The 19,021-nt window shown below is 43.6% G+C and overlaps 1 protein-coding gene across 1 annotated transcript in view; it reads left to right on the forward strand.

The window, feature by feature from the left end:
- Positions 1–19,021, forward strand: part of LOC126260583 (ecdysone-induced protein 78C) — a 210,265-nt gene that overhangs the window by 132,156 nt on the left and 59,088 nt on the right. The window contains exon 4 of the mRNA XM_049957919.1: positions 15,903–16,044. Within this exon, the coding sequence (XP_049813876.1) occupies positions 15,903–16,044 (142 nt within the window). The remainder of the gene's footprint in view (positions 1–15,902; positions 16,045–19,021) is intronic.

Here is a 19,021-nt window from a genome sequence, read left to right on the forward strand (position 1 = left end):
CTGCCAACACTGTGACAGAAGTGCAAAAAGCTGTACATACAGACATTTAACATAAAGTTGCAGTGTTTATACATTTATAGACATTTCAATGTTAGAATATGTAACATGTGCGGAACTACGGTCCATGATACAGTCAAACACATGGAGTTTTGAGGATTAAAATCCGTTAACTTGTACATTGGCAGGACTTCGTCGAACTTTGAAAAATTTTGACAGTTCAAATGGCTCTAAGCGCTATGGGACTTGCCATCTGAGGTCATCAGTCGCCTAGACTTAGAACTACTTAAATCTAACTAACCTAAGGACATCACGCACAGCCATGCCCAAGGCAGAATTCGAATCTGCGACCGTAGCAGCAGCGCGGTTCCGGACTGAAGCGCCCAGAACCGCTCGCCCACAGCAGCCGGCTTTTGTCAACGGATAACAGTAAAAATCCTTCGCATACATGTGCTAAACTAAAATTTGTAATAACTTAGCTACTTATTTTTGCAGTCAAAGATGTTGCTCTTGAGGTAACATTCTAAAAAGTTTTGTAAATTAGTGGATTTGACGAACAGGTCGTTGAGCTGAGTACATCTATCAGCTCGTGTTGTAAATAATGACGTACATGAGTATCCAAAAGCTAGAACGGACTGACAAATAAATCAAATCAAAAAAATGGTTCAAATAGCTCTGAGCACTATGGGACTTAACATCTGAGGTCATCAGTCCCCTAGAACTTAGAACTACTTAAACCTAACTAACCTAAGGACATCACACACATCCATGGCCCAGGCAGGATTCGAACCTGCGACCGTAGCGGTCACGCGGTTCCAGACTGAAGCGCCTAGAACCGCACGGCGACACTGGCCGGCTAAATCAAATCATTCTTCATTTATGCAGTGTCTTGGAATCGGAGAACTCCTTATGAAATATTTCAATTACAGAAGTTTAGTCAACCATTTCTCATCCACAAATTACTGCCTTGAGTTCTGAGAAATGTTCTGTCACGAAGTTAAAGGGTTAATATTTGTTTGAGAGCACCAATCTTGTGCGCCATATCTGGCATCAAATGTTTCTCCCCATGCATTAACACACTCACCGAATTCAAATAATTGGTCATGCCGACCATAAAAGATTTTGTCACCACTCTACTTATCCTTGATGCAGTCTTTTCGCTATTGTCGCTTTCATTTCAGCCAGCACTCACTGCCATTTGTCATGGGGACAACTGTGTCACATCGCCTTTGTGGTTGGTATTGTAACGACATTTCAGAGAGTATTTTTCCAACTCACAATAGCGCGACGGCATATTAAGCACTTTGGATGGCTTTCAAACGATACGAAAAGTATAGCTATACCCGTTCCGCAATAAACGATATGGCTTCTCCACCTAATCCTTTTTAAACAAATACTGAGACGCCTTAGTATTCTTAATATAGAAGGTAAAATTAATTTGACGTATGTAGTATTCCCAGCAAGTTGCTTGGAGTCTGAGAAGGTAACTACCTCGTTGTAGCGGCGTCCGGCTGCAACCTTCATTTTCCCCTTCTGCGCCACTCGTCGCTGCACTCGGAGAGCCCGCGCTAGTGGAGCGGTGTTTGTCCAGGCCTGCCTTAGACCTCTCTCTGACCTTCAAGGCACCTCGTATCAACGTCAAAACAAAGGTATCATCACGCAACTGTCTGCTAGGTAAGGTAATAGGATCTGGATAGGGTATCCATCCTTAGATAGTAAGTACAACTGCTGTAGTCACTCAGCTTCTCTGCTTCTGAATGTGCTAGCCTTGTGTTGTGCAAATCTTCTCAAGCAAAAACGGTCGATATTGCTCTCACAGAAACCTGCAAGCTAGACAGCACTAGCACCTACACAGAAGCTGTATTCAGTTGGAGACATAGGTCTGCTCTCTATCAAATGAGACGTGGCTGATAATATAGAGAGGCAAAAGGTTTGTAACCTCTCAGGCCACCCCGTTCATGAACATCAGCAACCATCAGTTAGTCTGATCTGCAGAAAGATTTTATTAAAGTCTTTTGCTCCACTTTAAACAGTCCCAAGCGAAGCTAGGGTTGGACTATGGAAACAGAGGTATCCTGATCATCCAGAACTAATCGAAATTAAAAAAGAATTACCACTTGGTCATGAAGAGGGACAGTGTACATGGAAGTCCCTAAACAGAGTGCGCCCGGTCGTTAGACTACCCAAGGAGACTCTAAAAAATGGAGCCTCGAGCAAGATGGAGACTGAGTGTCCAAACGTGTTGAGGAACAAAGTTCTAGTCATCTCATGAAGTGCAGCCTTCATCCTGATTCGTGCACAGGATTGGACCTGGCACTGGCTAAAAGCAGTGCCATCAGAGTAGCCAAATACTGCCCACAACTTCTACAAATATTGTATATAGTGTAAATATTTTATATGATGAACTGACGTGGCCCTCTTTCACGCATCCAGAGCATGTTTTGGGTTGGCCATAGTAGATGACTATTGCTCTGCATCCGCCGATGAACAAGTATGAGGGTACATGTTGTGTCAGTTCTATTCTGAGATGTCGCACCCCATTGAGAACGGTGTAGGACGTGAAGTTGGACCAGGTTTCCTCTACGTGGCTAAGCACCCTTCCATATGGGCGTAAGGCGTCATCACCAAGTCACACGGAACCTCGAAGGAAAGTTCGAAGATACCCATGCTTCGTAATCCCAAGCCTGCGCGATCAATGGTTCTCTCTCCAACATGCCCATCAGAGTGACGAAATCTGAGTCCATGTTTAGTATCTCGAATGATTCCATCACACTGCATCGTTAATCAGTTTGACGTAGATGACACTGCTCACTATGGAGAGGTGTATTCCAGTAAGTTCGTTGTAGTCAAGTTTAACTTCGTCTCGTAGGAACCTTTCAATTTCATAGGCTTTCGGTATTACATATTCACGAAAAACAAATCTTGAGAGTGTAGATTTTGATGTGAAACAAATAACCGTATCTTTCGATTGCGTTGACTTAGAAGCTTTCAGTTTTTACGTCGCCAATGGAAAGTAGATCTCAGTATGTGACACAACTTTCAAATTGCAAAGTCTACCTGTTCCTGAGAAAAAAAAAAACATTTTCAGCAGTCGGAGAGAGGGGCAGACAGTCAGAAGGACAACAAAGCGATCCTATAAGGGCTCCGTTTTTACCGACTGAGACATGGAACCATAAAAATTATGACGACTTAGAAATTCCTGTTGGATAGCAACAAAAATAATTAGGAAAACGCCAAGTAAATACGTCTAAAAACACAGAAACAGAAATACATTTAAATAAATCCTCTCGTGCTCGGCAGTGATGCATCTCGCAGATAATCATTGCTACAAATTGGTGGAACTTTGTAATAAACGAAGTTTATACCACCAGATTCCCCTCTCGTCTACCCTTGCGGGCGCCAATGGCACGTCGAGATAACAATTACGGCTGGTTCTGTAAGTATCCGTGAAGAGTGGCAGTTCAAGTAATCGGTTTTAACAGGAGCTACGTCTTCTAGACCACCAGAAAGATGGAAGACAGTGCATCGTGAGAAGGCTTACTGCTGGTGTTGCGGGTGAAAATGGCTACTATCGCGAGGCTGAGGCACACGGTTGCATCGACAACAGAAACTGCAGATTGCTGACGATATAGTCAGGCATTGTGACAGACATCATTGCTGGCCTCACGAAGTGCAGCTACACGTTTGGCAATACTCTTCCAGCCACTTATTCGGCCATGTTTGCGGCAATACATTTTCGTCCTAGAAGCGTTCACAGCGGGCGCAATACTGCATTACCGCGAAATGCACGAAAGCGAGCTACTGGAAGTGAGTGCTTTTGCGTTCTACAAGGGAAAAAAGCTAGCAAGAAAAGCATGGTCTTTGTGGATCCTTTCTTTTCTAAGTAAGTAAACTGGCTCAGAAACTTTAACTCATCTCTCTTCCAGACTGCTGACATACTATTTGGAATACATCGCAAAAGCATTTTGTAAGACCAGTACTAATATGAAACACTGAATACCAGGCGAATACAATCCGATTGGTTATCACACTTCGGTTTTTAGTTACTAGTGATCCCAACAGAAATCTGATGACCTCTTCTAAGTGCGCTTCTCATCGATTTCTCTCTTTGATGTCACACGTTAGCAATGCACTGGTGGAAATACTCAAGGAATTCATAAAGTATGAAATAACAATCAAAATTTTATGTTAATATTTTCTTGTCATTTACCATTGCATCGAGAGAACTATGAGTTTCATAAATGCGATATCTACGAAGTGTGGCGGAGAAAGTAAAGGTCAGTTCCCACATTGCTGCCCGTGAACACAGAAACACGCTCGATCAAGCTCAGAAATAGTTAAGAAGCCTTAACTTAAGTAGAATACTATTATCGCTCACTTCTGAAGATCTTCGCCGGTAGCGACGTGAATGTCCTTTTTAGATTGCAGTCTTTGTATGTAGGGTGTCGCAGAAACATTGCGATAGACCTCTAGAGCAGGTAGCACACATCATAAGGATTGAGAACTGCGTAGCAACCCACGACCGCAAACATCAGGAGTAAGTGGTAGCAGAGGTCGATGATCAGAAAGGAATTACTGAACATAATGAGTACACGTGGTTACGACATGAATACAGCTCTAATGTCAGAACACGTGCTCGAAGTGTGTTCCATCAGGCGCCACGCATGCCTCACTCCGAGAAGCATGGACTGCCGAACACTCTCGAACACACCGGGAGTTTCTTTGATTCTAGCAGCCGCGCAGACGATTCTTGCGACGAGGTCCATTTCGGACTCCACAGGATCGCGATACTCGAGTGATTTCATAGCTCCCCTCAGTGACTCTTTTTTTTTTTTTTTTTGTAAAATGTTCAATACTGTGTTTTATTGAGGAACAGGGTGATAGGGCACAGTATAAATCAGGCGTGAGTAATAAAATCCCATGTGGATGGTTTTTCTAAGAGTATTGTTAGCTGCATTCAAAATTGCGTTTCTTAGTAGTCTTAATACCTTACGGTGTATTATAGCGGATTATTTTAGAGGCAGTAACTCACCGAAAATTAAGGAGCCGTGTAATATTCTGACGAGCAGTGAATACTATGTGAACATCTGACAGCAGTACCACCTCCGTAGGTGCGCTGCTACTCGGAACTTTATGTTCGAATAATATTTGTGGGTAAACTTTCCACTGTCAGTTTTTGGCCGGCAAAGGGAGGAGAGGATGTGGCGTAAAGTTCCAGGCCACCAATCTTTACATCAATATCCTGAATTATATTCCAGACCTCTCCACAGTGTCTCTTGAACTGAGGGCATATGACACTGCTGATGGTGATCCGCCTGTTGTATGGGGGCATTAAGTTCGACGGCCAGCTTGGTGTTATTCGAGACAAATAAGGCTATACGTCGTCACCGGGTTTTAGCATCTCTCTTATCATCCACTTCATCATCATCATCATCTACTTCATCATCATCTACTTCATCATCATCTACTTCATCATCATCATCTTCATCTACTTCATCATCATCATCTTCATCTACTTCATCATCATCATCTTCATCTACTTCATCATCATCATCTTGATCTACTTCATCATCTTCATCTACTACCTCATCATCATCCAACACTACCGTCACGCTATACACACATCCATTACTCTCACCTACACTCTAAAAATACACATCTTACGAGCCCGCAGAGGAAGCGCCGATTGTGCGTGGAGGAAGAACACCGTTTCCACAGCCGTTTGATCGCATCCCGTTGGGAATCCCAGCCAACAGTACCATACAACACTTTTAGTTCTTACCGTCGGAAGACTGATATCGTTGTGTATTCTAATTACTGAGTCGTCGCTTTGATATTGAATGCGACTGTTAGTGAGAATATGCAGTCTGAGTGGACCAAATGGTAAAACGAATTGAAAAACATAAGAATTGAACCAAGAAGTGTGCGCTGAAAGAGTGTGCTTGTTTTTAAGTACGGTGCTGGCAGTATTTGCGATTATTCACCGCGAAAATAAAGTGCAGTTATATGCCAAAGAGTTTGCCTCATTTACTTAGCGAGAACAGTTTAGGGACATGCCCAGTGTATTAGTGTTTTACAGCTTTTCTTGAATTACTCATATTGTGAAGGTTATTGATGTAAGTGGGAAATGAGCAACTAGAGACTGTGCCACCCTAGTTTCCTGGAAAGACGAATTTTTGGCAGTCCAGTACGTAATGACGGGCCTACTGCATGCAGAATCGTTTACGGCTTCGTGGGGTTTTATTGAAGTTAGGTTGTTATAGTACTTTCCGTGTAAAATTCCTATCGCGAAATTAAAGTCCATCGGGTTCAGTACCGTTAGTTACGAGGAGCGTTCAATAAGTAATACAACATATTTTTCTCTGCCATTTTTGGCTGAAAAGATGTTGAACTTATTGTGGGACTTCGTGGAATATTCCCACTTCAGCCCCTACTGTCTCGCGAAGTTTCGATAGGTGGCGGCGTTATACGTAGCCTTCAAAATGGCGTCCGTAACGGTAGCGCGTTCCAAGCTGAGAGCTATCATTCAGTTTCTTTCAGCATAGATCCAGAGCATCGCAGATATTCACTGGCGCTTGCAGAATGTCTACGGATGTCCGGCAGCGAAGAAAAGCACTGTGAGTCGTTGGGTGAGGCGTGGGTCATCGTCGCAACACGGTCACGCAAAACTGTCCGATCTCTCGCGTGCCAACCGGTGGCACACAGCTGTGACTGCTGCAGTGTTGGAACGTGCGGACACACTCATTCGAGGTGATCGATCGATCACAATGAAACACCTCCATGACAACACAAGGCCTCACAGTCTGCGCACCCGAGAGGAGCTCACGAAACTTCATTGGACTGTTCTTCCTCATCCAACCTACAGCCCGCATCTCGCACTGTCCGACTCCCAACTCTTTAATCCAATGACGGATACACGTCGGGGGAAGTAGTATGTGGATGATGGGGAGGTTATTGATGCAGTAAGAAGTTGGCTCCAAGGTTAACCAATAGAATAGTACCATGCGGGCATTGGAGCCAGACCCTCCCAGTTCCGGCTCGTACGGCTCCCGCATTGAATGATTGTGTTGAAACATTAGGTTTTCGTAGCTCAAAGAATGGGGAATAATATGGTACATTGGAATTCTGAATGAAAAACTGTGATGTATTACATATTGAACGCCCCTAGTACATATACTGGTACTTTTTCTGTTTACAATGTTTTCAAACAAGCTGTAAAGGATAGTAAAGGATTCCGAAACATTCCGTTGTCTTCGGCTACTTTTCTAGTTTCGAGTCATGGGTTGCTGCAAAGTGGCATATAAGATCAATTTATTGGGTCACGAGTGGATGATCTATGTTGATCTACACGTGTAGATGTCCGGGCTGCGAACGAGCCTACGAGACTGGGAAGTGAGCAGGACCCATGTTATACCCGTGTGCCACATAACGATCGTTTGTCTCCTACGCTGGTCAGACAGAGTGCAGTTTCTAAGTGTTTTTCCATTCTTGTGTGGGCTAAAGTCGATTAGACTATCCATAATTGCTGTAGAAACACAATTTGTTGAAAAACGGATGCAGACAGAGTAAAGTTTACACGAGTTACAGGCAGATGGTTCACACGGGTTACGTCTTCACGGTAACTGACGCCTGTGGATACGGGAAGGCCGTCGGGCCACAGACTGAAATGAGAAAAGTAGTAGCTGCCGACTCATGAATAGACGTGTGTCCGCCGTCCACCGTTGGCTGGCCCTGCTACCGCAGCACAGAGGCTGTGGATTCTTAAGCAACCTCTTAAAAACAGAGTGATTTCGGCTCAACTATGCACAGTATTGGCGATTCTGAACAAGATACGTCATATTAACGTATTTCCTGTTCTGAACAGTTTCCGAGGAACCTAATCAAACCATTGGGGAACAGGACAAATGCAGGTGACAGTAAATGAAACAATGAGATCTAATGTTTTTAATTGATTGTGTACATTTCCTCATAAAAGGTGTTCAAAAAGTTAAGTGTCAGCTGCAATGCAGTTTGCAGCTCTCGTAACAGCTGCTGTGTTGCTGATCTGAGCTTGTTCGTACAGCCCTTTACTTGAGCACACGAGACTATAATAGGAGCGATGAAGTTTCTCCAGTGTGTCCACTTTGCGCTTGATGACTTCGCTCTTAAGCCAGCCCACCAAGCAATAATCTAATGGAATGAGATCGATGACCCCAAAATAACTTAGCCATCAAATTAGCCTGATCTGAACCTGAAGGGATGCGCGCTGTCGGACGCCAGCAGCGTGCTCACAAACCATCTGCTTGTGATCTGACCCCACATTCCTCTGGAAATCCACCAAGGTCTTGTGGAATCCATGCCACGCAGAATCGCTGCGGTATTGCGTGCCAAAGGTGGACCAACGAGCTAGTAAGCAGACGGTCTTAACGTACTGGCTCATCCTCATCAGTGGATATAGGTACATCACACTCTTTGATAAATACTTAACACTGGCGCCTACAGTATAAGTGCAGCAGTGATAGTTCACGTCATGCTGCCAAGTGATACGCAGACAACTGACACCTTCTGACTGGGTGCTCTGGGCTGCTTCTGACAAGGCGGCTTTTCGGATTACTCGACCAGATCGGTCTGTTCCCTATGGATACGGTCACCTCAAAAAATTTGAAATTTGTGGAAGTAGGTCACACCCTACTGATACAGGTACCACGCTGGTGAAGAGCCTGCTAAGCCGGCCCGGTCGACGGCGTGGCCATTGCGAGAAGGCGGTCCGGCGTGCGACGTGGGGACGAAATCGCCTGCTTATCGCGAGGGTTTCGCGAAGGCGGCCAAATCCCCCAGCCACTGCAAAGCCCTGCCGTGAGTTTCGCTGCCGCCTGCGCAGCGGTACCCGATATGCTGAGAAATCCTTTTGCTCAGATAACCGAGAGAGGCGTTCAGTCGAGACGCTAAAGGATCCAGCCACTGAAGACAGACAGCGGGGAACGTAGAGATCCTGTACGGCGCACAGCATTATATTTTATTGTTTTCCTCCTTACTGGCGGACGCTGTGTCAGTCCTGGCCGTCAGTACTGTTACTGCTGATAACGGTAGCTAAACTTTTATTCCATTCGATGCTGTTTGAAAACTGAGAACTTTTTGTTTAGCACGGCACTGCATAAAAGTGTGAGCACATACTAGATCTCCTGTTTGGTATGGGTTCGCAGAAAGTCAGCTGATGCTATTTAGCTACGATAGATACAAAGAAATGCGTAACAGCATTTTAAAAGACGGAATTATTATTTAGAAATGTTGGTGATCCACACATTCCGAAGAATGGCTAGATACAGCCCCCTCTCCCCCGTCCTAAGCTAGTCTGTCCTGTGCAAACCTCGTACGTTTCTGAATAACTACTACAACTTAGGACAGGATACGTAATTAAATTCGTTATTTGTCCCGCTAAGCATTGAAATCCCCGCCACAGTACCGCAGCACAAAGCTAGAGGAGAATAAACAAAATTTTGAATTCTTCTCGGTCTGCAGCGTTATAGGTGTCTTGTAAGGACATTATATGTGTACTAAGCCAGAACGATGCTACGCTGAAGAGCCAAAGAAACTGGTAAAGGCATGCGTATCCAAATACAGAGATATGTAAGCGCGCAGATTACGGCGCTGTGGTCGGCACCGCCCGTATAAGACAACAAGTGTCTGGCGCAATTAGATCAGTTACTGCTGCTATAATGGCAGGATATCAAGATTTAAGTGTGACTGAACGTGGTGTTATAGTCGGCGCGCTAGCGATGGGACACAGCATCTCCGAGGCAGCGATGAAGTGGGGTTTTTCCAGTACGACCATTTCACGAGTGTACCGTGAATATCAGGAATCCGGTAAAACATCAAATCTCCGACATTACTGCGGCCGGAAAAAGATCCTGCAAGAAGAGGTCCAACGATGACTGAAGAGAATCGTTCAGTGTGACAGAAGTGCAACTCTTCCGCAAATTGCTCCAGATTTCAATGCTGGGCCATCAACAAGTGTCAACGTGCGAACCATTCAACGAAACATCATCGATATGGGCTTTCGGAGCCGAAGATCCGTTCATGTACAAAGCTTTATGCCGCACCTCGCCCGTCAACACAGACATTCGACTGTTGATGACTGAAAACATGTTCCCTGGTCGGACGAGTTGTATCGAGCGGATGGACATGTAAGGGTATGGAGAGAAACGCGTGAATCCATGGATCCTGCATGTCAGCAGGGGGCTGTTCAATCTGGTGCAGGCTCTGTAATGGTGTGGGGCGTGTGCAGTTGGAGTGATATGGGACTCCTGATACGTCTAGATACGACTCTGACAGGTGACTCCTACGTGAGCATCCTATCTGATCACCTGCATCCATTCATGTCGATTGTGCATTCCGACGGACTTAAGCAATTCCAGCAGGACAATGCGATGCCCTACACGTCCAGAATCGCTACAGAGTGGCTCCAGGAACACTCTTCTGAGTTTAAACACTACCGCTGGCTACCAAACTCCCCAGACGTGAACATTATTGAGCATATCTGGGATACCTTGCAACGCCTGCAGGATTCATGCTGTCAGTTCTCTCCAGCACTACTTCAGACATTAGTCAAGTCCACGCCACGTCGTGTTGCGGCACTTCTGCGTGCTCGCGGGGCCTTACACATATTAGGCAGATGTACCAGTTTCTTTGGCTCTTCAGTGTACAGTCAAAGACTTTTTATTAAAATACTATTTTCTGGTGCTTCAAGCCTACTTCGGCTCCAAGGCTATTATCAAGCTATTTGCAAAAATATAGAGTTGTTATTCCATATACCTATGTCTATTTGTAACTAATAACAATTTTCTATATACAGTGTGACAATTATTGAACTATAAGAAAAAAACGTAAATTAGCTACAAACTACGGCGTTCTCACATTTTATTTATCATGCATACGTCACTACAGATACTCGGATTTAGTATATTAAAAAACTGCGATGTTGAAGATTCTTAAACTCGGATTTAGGTTATGGCGTGTTCGATAGGCTTGCAATCATTGGCGTTGATGTGGCGCTGACGGATAGCGAAATTCTGCATAAACGACTGTTTTGAGCTAGGCAATTGCTGTACATCTCGTCTTTAATATAACCCCACAAAAAGGAGACGTATGTATACTGGTCCGGAGAATATGGCGGCCAATCGCAGGCCCATGCCAATGGCCTCTGGGTACGCCAGATACAGAATGCGGTCCCCAAAGTGCTGCTTCAGGACATCAAAACCCTGCGCTGCTTCAATGGGGTCGAGCTCCATCTTTCATGAACCGCATCTCGTCGAAATCAGGGTCACTCTGGATAATGGGGATGAAGTCATCTTCCAAAACCTTCACGTACCGTCGGTAGTCACCGTCCCATCAAGAAATATCGCACTGATTATGCCGTGACTAGACATTGCACACCACACAGTCACCCGTTGACAGTGAAGAGACTTCTCGATTCCGAAATGCGTATTCTCAGTTCCCGAAATGTGCCAATTTCAATAAAGTTGTCAGTATAATTTTTATGTTTTTAAGCAGGTTTGTTTGTTAAGAATTTTGTCTGGACATTTATGTGTGTGTATGTAGATTTCTATTTCCTCTGTGGAAGTAAATAATACAACAAGGATACGTTTGCAGATAACTTGATAATGGCAACTGAGCCGAAATAAGCTTCTAGAACCATAAAATAACACTTAATGAAAACTCTTTGAACACAGCAGCGTTTTGGCTTGCTAGATATATAATGTCCGAGCCATTAGTGGCTTACTGCGATACTGTGGTGTGGAGATTTCAAAGTTTACCGTGACAATATCCGACAAAACAACGACAACAAATAACTACATAACTATTTTTAAGATGATATTTGAACCTTTATGACTGCCTTCCGTACATTAATATTACTGTAGTCAAGCCATGCTCTCCGCTCTCTCTCTCTCTCTCTCTCTCTCTCTCTCTCTCTCTCTCACACACACACACACACACACACACACACACAAAATGGAAATGAGCGTGTGGCATTGTTGGCCGGAAGGCCCCATCCGGTGAAGTTCGGCCACCGAGTGCAAATCTTACTTCAATCGACGCCACATTGGGCGACTTGCGTGCCAGATGAGGATGAAATGATGATGATTATGAGGAGGAGGAGGACAACACAACACCCAGCCCACGATCCACGAGCGAAGAAAATCTCCAACCCGGCCGGGAATCGAACCCGGGCCCGCTGCATTGGAGGCAAGCACGTAACCACTTTTTTGTTCTACACTGTTCGTTGAATTTGTTAGGGGTGGACATCCGATGACACCCGTTCAGGTTTTTCGTTGATCCGTTCACTCAGTTTTTTTTTTTATTACAGAGGGTAACCAACCCTCTGACCGAACACGCTGAGCTACCGTGCCGGCTAAGCAGGCGGACTCTCTCTCAACAGTTATTACACCTCTCTCCCCGTCCTCGTCACACACTCTTGCATCCATTATCAGATTCCTTGACGCCTCAGGAGATGTTCTATCAACCAATACCTTATTTCAGTCAAGTTGTCTATGTATTTCTTTTCTACTCGATTCTATTCAGTACCTCTTCATTAATTACCCGATCCGTTCGTATAATGTTCAGCATTCTACAGTAAAATCACATGGAACTGTTTACAGTTCAAGTTTTACTCCAATTAAAGCTACACACCAAACAAATACTTTCAGAAATTTCCTAACAACAAAGATGTGCTATAAATGCAGCCAGGGGGGAGACGACCATGTTGAATAATTTGCTAAATTGGTCGCAGGTGAAGGAACTGTAATGCAGAGAAAACTAGAAACCAGTATTCCCTCAGTCATTCTGCTCATGTCCGTTTCAAGTCAACCATGTAACTATGTAAATCCTCTGGATCTTATTTGAAACAGGATTCTGATAACACACGTAAAAATGGATTAATTCTAGAATCATGAAATTGGCAAAAGGGAAGATTCATAGTACAACCAACGACAAAAATCTGAAAACCGTAAATTTGTAACTATGTCACACAAAAAAAAAATTTTTTTTGGCATTTCTTACCTTCCTCTCTGACTGTTCGTCTTTTCTCTCGCTAAAGGGTAGACTTATCACGTTGAAATTTGTCACACACTATGGCCTATGGTCCGTTGGCGGTATAAAAAAATTGAAGCTTCTAAATCAACACAGTCAAAAGATACGGCCATTTATGTCTCATATTTTGATACCCACAAACTCACTCATCAAAACCTATAGGGTACATCACGTTGGTCTAAAATCGTGAAATTTGGTAAAAAGAAAAGTTTCCCAAAACAAGTAAAGGAAAAAATACGAAAATTGTTAATTTGTAACTGTATCACACGAAATAATACTTCCTTTGTCATTTGTTATCTGACATCAAATTTGAAATTAAAATAATCAGTTTTGCATTCAGGCTGACTGGGTTGCAATGGTAAGAGTCAAACAACTGGCAAGGAATGACTTTACTGCTCTACGAGGCGTTTAAGAATTCATCCATCATCAGACATCCGGGAGTGAAAACTGCACGTAGGTATGGCGTTTCATGTTGTGTGTGAAACAAACATTCGCAGACTAGACCGCAAATATTTGTTTCACATACAATTTCAAGAACGTTTTAATTTCTATAATATAAATACGGTGTAAACTCACGCAGCAGGCAGGCGACCATTATACGCACCCAATCAGTAGTTCTCAGTTCAGGTTGACTGGGTCGCAACGGCAAATGTCAGACATCTGGCAAGGAATGACTTAATTGCTGGAGCATACGGGCGCTCGACGCCGAGGTTATTAGCGAATTTATTGCTCATATGACTCATTTCGAAATGTATCCATAATCAGCTATCTAGGAGCGATTACTGCACTTGGATATGGCGTTTCAAGTTGTGTGTGGAATAACTATTTACAGATTAATCTGCAAATGTTTCTTGCACATACAACTAGCCCGCGAATATTTATTTCACATCCAACTTGAAAAACCGTATCAACGTGCAGTAATCACTTCTGGACGTCTGATAATGGATAAATTACGAAAGGCATCATATGAGCAACAAAGTCATTCCTTGACTTTTACCTCTACGCCCTGTCAGCCTGAATGCAGAACTTCTGATTATTATGATAATGGTCGTCTGCCTCCGCCATGACTTTGTCACATTTATATTACAGAAATTTAAACATTTCGAAAGTCTCGGAATCCCTGAGAACGATACCTTGTCAGTATCAGTGTCAATAACGGCAAAAATGTTCGCGATTCTCGATTACCGGAACGGATGAACTATCTGTATACGTAATTAGATTTGTACGGAACCCTCATTGGGCGACTGCTACTCGCACCTGACCAATTACACTTCTGTTTCGGATTTTTAATTTACTGTGGAAACCTAACATTATTGGCATATGAAAAAATTGAATACTATGGCTTTAATATTAAGAATTATATGTTTTTAGATCATTGAATCAAAATGGCGGCATTCTTATTCATATTAATATACACCTAGCATATATTAACGAAATGTGCTTATCATTTTCTTATCAATGGAATGAATCTAAGCAGAACATAAAGTGGATATGTAACTATCGTTCGAGATACGTACAGAAACAGAAGAAATGGTAAACAAAGTTCTTTCAAGTTTCATTCACAGGTTTTCTGTGACTGGTCTCATCTTCAATTTTAAAAAGACACAAACACATTTAGTTCTGCGCATCTAGAAGTACTACACCAATAAGTGCAACATTTGGGGAGGAAATAATAAATAGGGTGGAAACTTCAACATTCTTAGGGGGTCCTTATTGACGAGAATTTAAAATGGAAAAAACATATTTTGGAACTCCTAAAACAACTTAGTTCAGCCACATTTGCGCTTAGAGTTATTGCAAATCTTAGGGAGGGACAAAATAGTAAGTTAACATAATTTGCATATTTTCGTTCAATAATGTCATATGGAACGCTGTTCTGACATAACTCATCTTTAAGAAAGACAGTCTTCAATGCGCAAAAACGTGCTGTCAGAATAAGATGAGGTGCTAACCAATGATCATCTTTTAGGCATCTGTTTAAGAAGTTGCACATTCTGATAACTGCTTCGCAGAATATTTATTCCCTCGTGAATTTTGTTGTAAATAATCCATCACACTTCAAAAGGAACGGTTAGGCACATAATTACAATACCAGAAGGGAAAATGACATTCATTACTCCACGTTAAGGTTGTCTGTAGCACAAAAAGGGCTGCACAATGCTGCAACAAAAATTTTTTATCACTTACCCAGTGATACGAAATGTCTGTCAGAAAGAAAGGTTAAATTTGGTAACAAACTGAGAAAGTTTCTCGTTGACAATTCCTTCTAATGAGTAAACGGTCGTGGGCAAGAATTACTAACTCTCAACTGTATATCTTTTTTCTTCTTGTAAAAAAAAATATCATAGAAATGTTCATAATGTAACCGTATGTACAAATTAATTTGCGATGTGAATTTAAAATGATCGTTCCACATCATTACGACCTATTGTGCAAAATGATCCATGGAGCATGTAGCTAAATAACTAACTAATTACCAGTAAGTTCCTGTCGAACTTGGGTGCAGTACACATTCTCAAACTTATCGAATCATTTTCGAAAAAAAGGCAAGTTTAGAATCTTTATCGCTCTTGCATAAATTTCTGCATTCGTTTGCAGGCCCTAAGTGAAGCGTTTGCCATCTTCTTTAAATATTTCTATCATACTTTTTAGTGTTTTATTACTGTATATGTTTAAGAGACTTATTGCATCGCATTAGGGCCGTCTGTGCAATTATTGTACTTATGAAGACTGGGTTATGCCGAATACGCTGTTACTATTTAGCCACACAGGTAGTAGTGTACGAAATTCCGCTCTAAAAGTGTTGTGCTCCATACGGATTTCTCTGCGCTTGTTCGCAGGGATTTTTCCGGAGAAGTATCCAGAAGCAGATCGAGTACCGGTGCCTACGAGACGGCAAGTGCTTGGTCATCCGGCTGAACCGCAACCGCTGCCAGTACTGCCGCTTCAAGAAATGCCTCGCCGTTGGCATGTCGCGGGACTGTAAGTCGCCCAGCCATTCGGCCATAACTCTATTTTTGGATCACATTTTCTCTGTTATAAAAATATCAGACACGCAGTATAGTGCAGCATCTACACTGTCTGACCAAGAGTTTTCGGACACACATTAGTTGACATCAGTATAGGCTGAACCCTGTTGGGGACGCTTTCGATCGGGTGTCTGAATGCCCCTGTGGAGGAATGGCAGCTTATTCTTCCTTATTCCTCAAGAGGCGAAACCAGAGAAGGTAGTAAATTAGACTCCGGGGAGGGTTGGGGGGGTAGGGTGGGGGGAGACGAGCGAAGCCGACATTCTAACTCTTTGTATGAGAGTTCCATTGCATTGGGTTCACGTTGGGACTCTGGGCAAGCCAGTTCGTTTCAGGAACCGTATTGTCCACAGACCACCACCTCACAATGTTGCTTTATGACAGGGTGCATTATCAAAATGGTTCAAATGGCTCTGAGCACTATGGGACTCAACTGCTGAGGTCATTAGTCCCCTAGAACTTAGAACTAGTTAAACCTAACTAACCTAAGGACATCACAAACATCCATGCCCGAGGCAGGATTCGAACCTGCAACCGTAGCGGTCTTGCGGTTCCAGACTGCAGCGCCTTTAACCGCACGGCCACTTCGGCCGGCTGTGCATTATCATGCTGATACACAGTCATCGTCTCTGAACCTTTCCTCTACTACATGCAGTGCACAGTGCTATAAAATGTGTTCATATCCTTCTGCATCTAGTGTTTCCTGAAGCTCAGTTAGGTGACTACACTCTAACCACGAAAAACATCCCCCTACTGTAACACCACCTCCTTCTTACTTCAATGCTGACGCTACACTATGTTGGCAGTTAGCATTCACCAGAGCCAAACATCGGCTTCTCACGGGGTATAGCGTGATTCATCACTCCAAATCACTCGTTTCCACTCAATCACTGTCCAGTGGCGTCACTCTTTACAATGTCTCAAACTTCACTTAGCACTGACTCTAGAAATACGTGACTTTCGAGGATATGCTCTGTCATTGTACCCCACTCGTTTTAACTCCCTATTCACAGTCACTGTGCTAGCTGGACTGCTGGAACTCCCGAGCGATTCCTTCCGCTGATTCCATGTGATTTCTTGCAACCACCCCCTCACAATGCTTGGTAGTCACTGTCCATAAGTCCATGAGGTCCCCCTGGCCTTGATTTAGCTGTGGTAATTCCTTCTCGTTTCCACACCACAATCACATCACCAGAAGTCCACATGGGCAGCTTTAGAAGAATTGAAACGTCGCTGATGGATTTGTTGGTCAGGTGACATCGAATGACTAGTCCAGCTTCGATATTATTGATCTCTCCTGACAGACAGCTTCTGCTGTTAATGCTTCTCTACAGAAAACACAATACTTCCTGCTTCCTTTTATACACATGGCTCCACCTCTTGTGAAATCTAGTAGTGATCCATTCCGTATTAGGTAAAAGTGTCCGGGTACGTTTGATCAGATAATGTATATGATCATCATATATTCAAATACGCTGAAGGAAACGGAAAATGGTACGCCATTTATCTAACTTTGCGGAGATGTTCATCATATAAGGGGTATTAAATGATTCCATGGAGAAGTGATGTCCATCATCGACAACAATATGAGATGTGACCCCCACAGGGAAGCAAACACCCTCCAAATGTAAGCTATGGGTGACAAATCAGGCCAGTCAGGGGTCCATATATTTCTCAAGGCTGTTGTGGTTTCAACTGCAATGTGAGATCTTTCCTTATCCTGCTCGAATACGCAATTAGATGTTCAGGCCACGAAGGCAATGACAGATTTTACCTTTCTTGTCATGCGCTAGCGTGTATTCAGACTCCCTTCAACAACTGTCAAATCAGTCTTGTTTTTATAAACACTCTAAGACAAAAACACGACGCACCGCGAAGGAATTAGCTGAATGGGACCCAAATCTGTAGATGTGATGTACATGAACAGACAGACAAGTGATTACAGTTTAGTAAAATTGGGTGATTTAGTCAAGAGCAAATTGAGTAAGTCAATAATGTACTGGACCACCTTACTGCATTGATTGACAGTGTTGTTGGATGCCATCGTAAGAAATATAGTGCCAAATTCTGCCCAGTTGCTGCGTTAGATCGTGAAAATCCCAAGCTGGTTGGAGGGCCTTCCCCATAGTGCTCCAGACGTTCACAATTGGAGAGATCTCTGGCGACCTTGCTGGTCAAGCAGTAGGAACCCTCGCCGTATGAGGCCGGGCTTTATCTTGCAGACTTGCTGAAATGTAAGCCTAGGACAGCTTGTCATGAAGGGCAACAAAACGGGGCATAGAATATCGTCGCCGTACCGCTGTGCTGTAAGGCCGCCGCGGATGACAACCAAAGGGGGTCCTGCTATGAAAGGAATGGCACCACTGACCATCAGTCCTGGTTGTCAGGACATATGGTGGGCGACAGTAAGGTTAGTATACCACCGCTGTCTCCAGACACGTCCTCGGCCTGGAGTCTCATTGACTGGAGTAGAATTGTCTTTAGTGATGAGTCCCGCTTCAAACTGGGCCCCTATGACCAGCAAAAACGTGTCTGAAGACACCGCTGACAACGTTGGGATACTAACCTAGTGGGGTGACAACCGGGAGTGATGGACAGGGGTGCCATTTCATTTCATAGCAGGACCCCTTTCATTTCCATCCGCCTCACACTTACACCACAGCGGTACGCCGAAGGTATTCTACGCACCATTTTGTTGCCCTTCATGACAATCAGTGCTAGGCTTATATTTCGCAAGATACAGCTCGGCAGCAAACGGCGAGAGTTTCTACTGTTTGTCTTCGTGCTTGCGAAACCCTAACTTCGCCAGCAAGATCACCTGACCTCTCCTGAAATGAGTACGTTTGGAGCATTATCAGCAGGGTCTCCCCAACCAGCGCTGAATTTTGATGATCTAACTTTGGCACGATATCCCTCAGGGGGACATCCAA

This window comes from Schistocerca nitens, chromosome 5 (assembly GCF_023898315.1).
Source record: "Schistocerca nitens isolate TAMUIC-IGC-003100 chromosome 5, iqSchNite1.1, whole genome shotgun sequence".
Taxonomy (NCBI): Eukaryota; Metazoa; Arthropoda; class Insecta; order Orthoptera; family Acrididae; genus Schistocerca; species Schistocerca nitens.